The sequence below is a fragment of the Limulus polyphemus genome, unplaced genomic scaffold (genome assembly GCF_000517525.1).
Source record: "Limulus polyphemus unplaced genomic scaffold, Limulus_polyphemus-2.1.2 Scaffold2501, whole genome shotgun sequence".
NCBI lineage: Eukaryota > Metazoa > Arthropoda > Merostomata > Xiphosura > Limulidae > Limulus > Limulus polyphemus.
In genome coordinates, this window is record NW_013668111.1 from 49,411 (window position 1) to 59,683 (window position 10,273).

General features: G+C 34.5%; 2 protein-coding genes across 2 annotated transcripts in view; both read right to left on the reverse strand.

Annotated features, from left to right (window-relative positions):
• The window catches only part of LOC106467138 (atrial natriuretic peptide-converting enzyme-like), a 23,349-nt gene extending 21,861 nt beyond the window's left edge, over positions 1-1,488 (reverse strand). Inside the window, exon 1 of the mRNA XM_022395271.1 lies at positions 1,464-1,488. Within this exon, the coding sequence (XP_022250979.1) occupies positions 1,464-1,488 (25 nt within the window). The remainder of the gene's footprint in view (positions 1-1,463) is intronic.
• Positions 1,489-1,978: 490 nt separating this feature from the next.
• Positions 1,979-9,054, reverse strand: LOC111087700 (serine-rich adhesin for platelets-like). Its single transcript, XM_022395272.1, has 4 exons — positions 9,012-9,054; positions 7,168-7,287; positions 2,286-6,265; positions 1,979-2,029 (listed from the first exon to the last, which is right to left on the reverse strand). Exons 1-4 carry the CDS (start codon positions 9,052-9,054, stop codon positions 1,979-1,981), a joined length of 4,194 nt encoding a protein of 1,397 aa, XP_022250980.1.
• Positions 9,055-10,273: the final 1,219 nt, after the last annotated feature.

The window sequence follows — 10,273 nt, forward strand, 5'->3', positions numbered from 1 at the left end:
TGTTACTATGTATGTAGTTAAAGAAACTTTTGTCTATGAAAAGTGTTACTATATAGTTAGTGAAACTTTAGTTTGTGAAAAGTGTGATTATGTAATCAGTGAAACTTCAGCCTATGAAAAGTGTTACCATGTATGTAGTTAAAGAAACTTTTGTCTATGAAAAGTGTTCCTATATAGTTAGTGAAACTTTAGTTTGTGAAAAGTGTGATTATGTAATCAGTGAAACTTCAGCCTATGAAAACTGTTACCATGTATGTAGTTAAAGAAACTTTTGTCTATGAAAAGTGTTACTATGTAGTTAGTGAAACTTTAGTCTGTGAAAAGTGTTACTCTGTAATCAGTGAAACTTTCGTCTATAAATACAATACCATATAGTCAGATAAACGTTACAAAAAGTGGTTCTCCTATTTCATTTTATGCCTTACATTCTGAGTACAAACATATAAATCAGCAAGCAGTGACTAAATCGTTAGTAGATACTAAAAACCTGATAGTCAACAACGTGACTGACCGAAACGCCTAATTTGTTAGCTCCAAATTGAAACACTTTTCGCATAAGTCGAGGTAAAAAGATAACCTCAAGTTTTCTGGAACACTTTGTAAATTAAAGTAACGTTACAACAAGTTGAATGTTAAGTTGGTTTTTAGTGACTTGGCCTAACTTTGCTCTTATGTGGTGTAGTCGTTTAAAAGTGAATTAAGAGTTGATTGTTTCACGTTCATATCTTTGTTGGTACCATGAATACGCCTAACGCAACAATTCAAATATACATATATACATGCACACACACACATATATATATATAAGCATCAAGTTTAGTAATGCCAAAAATGATGGGCCTGACATAACTATTTTAACGTAGCAACAACTGCATTGTTAAAACAAAGAACTATTTATGCCCAGCAACAACTGCAATTATTACTAGGTCAAAATAGTTCTTTGTTTTAACAATGCAGTTGTTGCTAAGTCAAAATAGTTCTTTGTTTTAACAATGCAGTTGTTGCTAGGTCAAAATAGTTCTTTGTTTTAACAACGAATTGTTAAAACAAAAAACTATTTTGACAATAGCAACAACTTCACTTAAAAAAAAGAAATTAGCATTTCACGTAAAAATATTACTCCTCAACCGAAATCGTGCTTTCAACCTAACGTTGTTAGTTTTCAGAAATATCTTGATATTACCATCTTCTCTTTCATATTAAATTTTATTAGATGACAAACTAACATAATGAATAAAATTAGTATTCCAAATACTAAGTTTATTTATTATGTCTGCTATTGTGCGGCTATATAATGTGAAGAACTGAATAGTGGCCAATGACACATTTTCTTCAATTCACCTATCTAGTGAATATGTTTTTCTCATAGTGCTTAAAAAGCACGTTCACACCAATAGTATGTTTGAAACTAACATACCCTAACCAAGAAACCTTTGATAACAAAACATTCTGCAATAGCTTACTCACACTTATCTTCATCTGAGCCATCCGCACAGTCAACAAAACCATCACAAATCAAAGTAACACTTCGGCATTCTTCTTCTCTCCCACACTTGAACTTGCCTTGTTGACAGCAAAAATATTATGGTAAATTAAGTACAGTTTTTGTACTACGAGTCTACACTAAAACATTTATCCGAAACTCGTTTAATGTTTGTCTCACAGGCATTTTAAAGCATTAAACAGGATTATCTTCAACAAATGAGTAATATCAAAAATATATCTAAATTGTCATATCCTGATCATCGTATTCATTGGGATGACATTTGTACAGTTTACTTATGTTGGATTTCAAAATAACGTTATTGAATTTTTTAAAACTTAAAACTGAAATTACTTAGCTTAGCCACATTTTCAAGGATCCGAATATAGAACCTACCATCTCCACAGCTTTCTTCTTTTCCAGTTCTGTTTCCCTTTGTCTCTCTCCACGTAGATTTTGGTTCTCCCAAAAGCAATGATTCGTTTAACAGTGACATCAGAAGATTTTCCGACACATCCTCAGAAAAATTAGACCAAACCCTTTGTACTGGTGAAATTACTTGTTCGGATAATTTAGTTACATTGTCACTGCTTTTTAAAAAAGTTCCGTTAAGTTTTAATTGTTTAGATGTACTTCCACTACTGAACACAGAAGTGCCATTTAAATTGGACTGGTTAATGACGTTTTTGCTGCTTATCCTAGACGTTTCATTGAAATTAGACGGAGTAGTGGTGTTTTTACTACTGGATCCCGACGTTTCGTTGAAATTAGATGGATTAATGAAGTTTTTACTGCTGAATACCCATGTTTCGTTAAAATTAGATATATTAGTGGAGTTTTCATTGCTAAACTCGATCTTTTCACTTAAATGTAATGCATTAGATTTAGTTTTATCACTTTTGTTTGCTCTAGACGAGTCCGTAAAGTTTTCACGGTAGAACACTAAAGTTTCGTTGACTTTAGATGAGTCCGTGAAGTTGCCAGTGTCAATCACAAATGTTTTGGAGTCTATGTCAGAAATTAGTTCTTCATATTCACTAATTTGAGTGGTCAATTCTCTATTGTTTGACAAGAACGAGAGGTTGGTGGTAGTTAAGTTATTAGTTTGGGAACTCTCGGAATCTTTGACAGTTTGGTTCTTTTCAGAAGTCCCTATTATGGATTGTTGGGAAAATAAAGATGGCAACGAATTTTCTTCTTCTGTCTCTATCCTAGTTGTATTCCAAGCAAGAGTTTCGCTATCAACTTCTTCCTTCTTAGGAAGATCAGTAATTGGTCTTATGTCTTCATAAGTTAAGTGACTTGGACCAACCGAAGATGCACTTGTTACGTTAGTGGTATATTTTTGTTCAAGAATTGTAGGTGTTGTTGTTTCGATGTTGTTGAAATCCTTCCCAGAAAGAATATTCATTGGGTTATCTAAAACAGTGTTTTCTACTGAAAACTCTTTTGGAATATTATCCTGAGGACTGGTCAGTGTGCTACTGCTGGAAATCTTAGTGCTGTTAGTAAATGAGTCAATCGCTGTCAGTGCATCCGTTTCTTGAAGTTCAAAACTTGGTCCGTTGATTCGATCTGCAGGAAATGTTTCTTGTAGTCCACGTCCTTCTAGAAAGGTCCATGTATGAGTTTCTGTGACGGCAATAGTATCATTATTTGATGTTGTATTAATGTCTTCTGTTGGTATCAAAGTGGCATTGATATGTTGTAGTGATGTATTAGTCCAAAATGAATCTCTATTGTTCTTTCCACTAAAACTTGTATTACTTAAAACGAAGGTGTGGTTAGTTAGCTGTAGGTTTTTTACCAATATGGCGTCATTATTGGTAACACTGGATAAGAAGGAAGAGTTATATTCATCTTGAACATTTAGCTGGGTGGTGTTTGTGAAGGAAACAAATGAAGAACCACTTTCTGGTGAAGGCTTATTTGTAAAAGTGTTTGGAGTACCTCTTTCTACTAAATATTCTTTTCCAGTAGTTTTCAATGAAATAATTGTCTGGATATCTGCTGTTATATATTCTTCTGTGAAAGCTTTTAGTGACTCTTTTTGAGACTTGCCTTTTGGTAAAGTGTCTTCTGGAGTAGTTGTTATTAAAACAATTACAGAATTACCTTCTCGTAAACTTTCTTCTGTGGTAGTTGTTAATGAACCAGTCCGAGATTTTTCTTCTGGTAAAGGTTCTTCTGTGGAATTCGTATGAGAAACGATCGTAGAACTACCTTCTGTAAAAGGTTTTTCCGTGATAGATGATAGTGAAGCAGTATGAGAACCACTTTCCAATAAATATTCTTCTGTAGTAGTTGCTAACGGATCAGTCCGAAAATTACTTTGTGGCATAGGTTCTTCTATGGTAGTTTTTAATGAGCTGGTTTGAGAACGAGTTTCTAGTAAAGGTTTCTCTGTAGTAGTTGTTAACGATTCAGTCTGAGAATTAGCTTCTGGTAAATGTCCTTCTGTGGTAGTTGTTAGCGAACCAGTATGAGAACCAGTTTCTATTAAAGGTTCTTCTGTAGTAGTTGCTAAAGAATCAGTCTGAGAACTACCATCTGGTAAAGGTTCTTTTGTGGTAGTTGTTAGTGAATTGGTCTGAGAACCAGTTTGTTGTAAAAGTTCGTCTGTAGTAGTTGATAAAGAATCAGTCTGAGAACTACCTTCTGGTAAAGATTCTTCTGTAGTAGTTGTTAGTAAGATAGTAATAGAATTTTGTTCTGGTAAATACTCTTGCGTGGTAGGTGTTAGTGAACTGGTCTGAGAATCACCTTCAAGTAAAAGTTCTTCTACGTTAGCTGTTATTGAACCAGTCTGAGGATTACCTTCTGGTAAGTATTTTTTTGTGGTAGTTGTTGATGAACTGGTCGTAGAAGGTAAAGGTTCTCCAATACTATTTGTTAGTGGACTGGTCTGAAAATCACCTTCTGATAAAGATGCTTTTGTGGTAGTTGTTAGTGAAATAGTTATAAAACTACGTGGTGGTAAATGCTCTTGCATGGTAGATGTTGGTGAACCAGCCCTGGAATTACCTTCTAGTAAAGGTTCTTCAGTAGTAGTTGTTAGTGAAATGGTTTGAAGATTACTTTCTGGTGAGAATTCTTCAGTGAAATTTGTTGGTGAAACAGCTTTAGAACTACCTTCTGGCAAAACATTTTCTGTAATAGTTATTAGTGAACCAGTCTGAGTATTATCTTCTGGTAAAGGTTCTTCTGAAGAAGTTGTTAGTGAAACAGTTGTAAAACTACCTTTAGGTAGAGACTTTTCTGTGGCAGTTCTTAGTGAAGAAGTTGTTGAACTATTTTCTGGCAAAGGTTCTTCTGCGGTAGTTAGTACAGAACCAATCTGAGAACCTCCTTCGGGGGAAACACTTCTCACAGTGGTTGATAACAACGTTGTTATGTTATTACTCTCAGATAAAATATTTTTTCTATGAGCTGGTGTCAAAGTAGTTGTAGAATTCCCCTCTGTTAAGGCTTCTTGTTGGAAATTACTGTCGTTGATAAAGGAGTGTTGAATAAAATTTATAACTTCTGGTTCGTTTGATTGGACTACCGACTGATCATCATCGATAGTGACCTCTGTTGGTTTAGTCACTCCCATTGAATCTTTCATTTTGTATTTAGGGATTCCCATTGGATTCGATGAGACTTCTGTATATTTGCTGTCATGAAAAGTGGTGGTTAGTATTTTATCTTCTTCTTGAGACACTGCTGTAGCTACAGATGAAAGTGTGGTTACACTTGTCTCATCGTTAAGGTATATAGTCGTATCATCTGTTACAAACGATTTAAGAACACCTGTGTTTTCAATAATATTTTCAAACTGATCGTTGGCAGACGTGAAGGGAGTTGTCTTGATCGTAATGTTCTGAGTTGAACTTCGGTCTCCACCTCCGAGAAGGAAGTTCGAGGAGGTCGTAGTGCTTTCATTCTGTGTTTGTTCAACTAACGAATTTGCATAGGTAGTGGCTACTTCCTCACGTTGCAAGCTTAAAACCGTTGTCACGTCTTCTGACGTTTGGGCTTCAGTTGCGTTTGTAAAAGATGTAGAATGTTCAGGGAAAGTCTCTAAAGTTTCTGAAATACCTGTGGAATCTTCGGAGGAAAGAGTTGTGACTCTGTCATAACCTGTTTTGTCAGTCTTATTAGCATCCATACCAGTAGGTTGTACATTAAATCCCATTGCTTCCCAAGCTGACTTGTACCCATCTTCTCCGTGAATAAACTCTTTTTCGTCACTTCTTACAACAGCAGTGGTTTGGTTGTTGTCCTCAAAAAGTGAATCGATGGTTAAATTATAAATGGACTGAACAACTTCCAAATTTTTAGAATTCGTTACAGTATACGCATCAGTAGTCTCAGAAGTTGGACTTTTTTCTGATGCGATTGCAGTGGTGACGTCAGATTTTTCGCCATTCAGTAATAAGGAACTATCTGTATTTGCGTGGAAAGATGCAGTAGTGGATGTGAGCATGTCAGTAATTTTTCTCGATATTGTTGAGCTTTCTGTTGTTGTTTCGTAAGCTAAGACATTTTTTCTATTTACGGTCGAATCGATTATTGTTGTCTTGAATGTTGGAGGTGATTTAAACAATATGTTTTCACTAACTGCAGAAGTTTGGTTGCCAACAAGAATTGTAATATTTTCTATTGTACTAGCAGTAGTAGAGACACTTTCCTGAGTAGAGGGAGACAACATTTCTTTTGTCATCGTATGACTAAACACTCCATCTGGTGGCGTATATATGTTTGGTTTGAAGGGGTTGGAAGGTACCACTGAAGACATAGCTGGAAAATAAACAATCACTATAATTTTTGTATTTCAACAAACCGTACAAAATGATTTTGATCTTGAGTTTACATATATATATATATATATGATTAACATAACATTAAAAGCAGATTCCTGAAAGTTTGTAATTTTCGTTAATTTCAGCTCAAAGGGAAGTGGGTATATTAATCTTGGTCGAATAAACCTTTGTTAAATAATGTTGCACAAGAAACAGACATTCAGTTAGGCATTAGGTACTTTTATTGATTCTCTGCTCACTAAACTGTGGAGAAACAACAACTCAGCATCAAACTAAAGATACTTTTTATGAAGTTTTAGAGTATTTGACTTAAGTCAAGCAAAATGTATATAAAGTGACAAATCGGGGAAGTACTTTCGTCAGTGCATGTTTGGCCATCGTTTTCAAGCTTGTAACCCTCGGAACAGGAACATGTTTTCACCAGTCTTGAGTCACTCCAGAAGCATTGGTGAGAGCAGCCGCCATTTTGAATCTGACACTCGTTAAAAACCTCTGAAAATTTATCAAAATGTAAAAGTCTGTAACTATACAAAATAGTTTTGATATATATGGCTTAAATAAACATCGTAATAAAGATGGTGATAATCCTTAACCTTAATATGTCCAGAAAAATATAAAAATACTACACTGATAGCAAATTTTTCACTACATTTCAAAAGCAGTTGCTCAAGAGGAATGACCCGAAATTTAGAATCGCATCTTATGTTACATAAAACATAATTTGAAGCATTGCCTTTCATTGGCATATACAGTTTTGAAAATAATTATGGAATCGGTAAGGAAAAACACAACAAAAAAAACATAATGTGGGAATACCTACACTTTCACTTTGTGGAAATGAACTGCATCAAGAAAACAATGACGCATTTGATACCTTACATTGTGATTGGTTGTCATCCAACCAATCAAAAATTGCCACAGCAGTGTAAAGCTCATAAAAGTTCAGGTAGTCATACTTGACACAGTAGAAGTAAAATGCTCCAGTCATGACTTTTGGCACTGAAATACCACATGATAAGCTTGTATAAATCAAAGTATTGGTTGTGTTCAAAGATACTTCAAGCAAAACGGTGTGGGAATATTACATGTTTCAATAGGATCTGTTGTATGCATGACTCTGAAAAGGGTACGTGAAACTAGCACTATTAATAATAGCATTGTTTTTAAAGTAAATGGTGCAGACTAGAATATCGTAGACATTTTGTAAATATAATGATCCTCATCTCCATGTGAATAAAATATTCATTTTTGTAAATATTCTATCGTTTGAGTTTTCCACATTAATCAAGGGTTAATCTGCTGACGAGGCTTAGCAGTAACTGTAAAGAAGACTTGGGAGATTTGAATGCGTCTATATAGAAAAGTAGTACGTGATCCTATTACGTGTTACAATAATAATTGTTTCAATAATAAAGTAAAAGTTTGCCCTTTTTTAATAAATATAAAAATCGAGTGTGAATGTTATCTCGAGAACAGTACCCAATACTGAAAACTGCTGCTGAAAAAAAGTAACCAACCAAAGAGGATGAAATGGCAATTGTGCTACAAACAGTGTAATGAGCAAAGTAGAAGACTTGTGCTTTTTACACATGACTCCGAATTTGAATTGTTTGACATAAATCAACGATAGTTTGTTCGGCTGTGGTTAGGAGAATTGTATTACAGTCAGTACAATATGTAAAATAAAACACGGTGGGATGTCACTACGAGCTTGAAGCTGCGTCTCGACCTAAGGTGTCTTGACTGCTTACAAGTACCTGATCCATTATGCCAGTTCCTCAGAAACACAGCTTATCGAACGGAGATTCGTCTTCCAGCAAGACAACGGTCTCGGGTAAACAGAAAATCTGGTAGAATTATACCTTGAATGTAACGACAACCATGGTTTGGCCTGAACAACATGTTCCAACATGAACATTCGTGAGGCTGATTGGCATTGTTGAAAAACTGAAAAGGTCAAAAGGCAACCAAACAGCTTCACAGGACATTTGGAACAATATTCTACAATCATTGAAAAACAACACGTTCCAACCTGAACATTCGTGAGGCTGATTGGCATTATTGAAAAACTGAAAAGGTCAAAAGGCAACCAAACAGCTTCACAGGACATTTGGAACAATATTCTAGAATCATTGAAAAACTGTATGGCAGCATAACAAAGACGCAATGCTCTGTGTAAGAGTCGCGGTTTCGAATCCCTGCCCCACCAAACATGCTCGCCCTTTCAGCCGTGGGGCGTTATAAGTGACGGTAAATCCCCCTATTCATTGGTGACTCCTTTATGTGTATCGCTTGTGTATTTCCGTTACTGTAATACTAGCAGATAGTTCTGTTTTGAAGAAACACTCTTTGATTATGTGATTGAAATTATTTCATGAGATACAATTGGGAACAAAGGATTTCTTTTTTTTTTCGCACATATTTTTTTAGCAAAAGTGTTTCGAGCTGAAACATCAAAATATTTTAAAGTCATAATAAAGTTACTGAACAATAAATTCGTTACTTGATCAACAAGTTTTGTACTTTTTGACTTGTTAATAAAAAAACTGAAGAAATAATTCATAATTATCGTCAATAACTCAAATAAAGACTAAGTTAAAATATCTGACTTGGCTAGGCGATAAACTGAAATAGGAAAGCGAAATAAAATTTCAGGATGGAAAACGAGATAACAAAATTTAAAGATTCAGACATGTTAAAATATTTGATTAAAGTTTCCTTACCTTCTACTTTCACAGACAGTGAACTGATGTGGTGTCTGGCCATGATTTCGTCATTTACCTGTAGGTAGCGTTGTAAAGCTTTCTGAGCTGCTGGTGCAGAGAGTGCATGGGTTTGGTTCCAAGTCGCTGTAAAGCGAACCAAGACATTCCGAGGCCTGTGTAATCAGCGGGGATGTATCTCATGCATAAAGGTTTTTTTCGCATAACTTCTAAGTATTTGCTCTCTTGCTATTTGATAACTTCTTAAAGTATTAGATCCTTACTAAATCCACAAGTTTTACGCTATGGTTAATGGACTGAATTTTATATATGTTTTGTTTTATAAATATTATATTAAGTGGAACGTTTAGGCTTATTGAAATACTATAAAACAAAACTCCATCAGAATTATTTCCTTTGAGTAAATAATGATTCTTTTACTAGAACCGGTATTTATTTCACGCGAAATATTATATTAAGTAGAATGTTTAGGCCTATTGAAATACTGGTGTGAAATAAACACCGGTTCTAGTAAAAGAATCATTATTTACTCAAAGGAAATAATTCTGATGGAGTTTTGTTTTACAGTATTTCAATAAGCCTAAACGTACCACTTAATATAATATTTCGCAAGAAATCAATACTAGTTTGAGTAATAAAAAAAAAGTTACTTACTCAAAGGAAATAATTCTGACGGAGTTTGGAGCGCTCCCTTTATCAGTGAAGATTTTCTTTAACTAATTAAAGAAAAAGAAAAATTAATCATCAAACTGAACTAAACAAACAATTTACCAACTTTCCGTCGACGTGTGTAATGAAATAAAATAAACCGATTAAAAAGATAAGAGAAATATAGTATTTAATTTGACGCATTTTATTCTACTAGTATTAATTATTTACAAGCGGTAGTAATCAAATGTTTTAGAATACAGTCAAATGTTAATAAAGCTCATGTGAATTCATTTAAAACAATCAAATGTTTAAAAGGAAACTTTAGCGGTTAGTATAAATAATGTGACTGGGTTCGCACTTTCTGTAACTTTGAACGTTACGATTCACTGTACACAGATCGGATCTATAAAGGCTTAAGACTTTAACTTATGTCAATAATAAAGTATCGTACTGCGTCCTTAAAAGTACTCCAGCGGGACAGCAGTAATTCTACGAACTTACAACGCTTAAATCCGGGGTTCATTCCACGCGGTGAACATAGCAGAACTGTGGCTTAGCTCTAAAAAAAAAACAAAAACATAACACATAACCGTTTAAAAAAAAAGAATTTG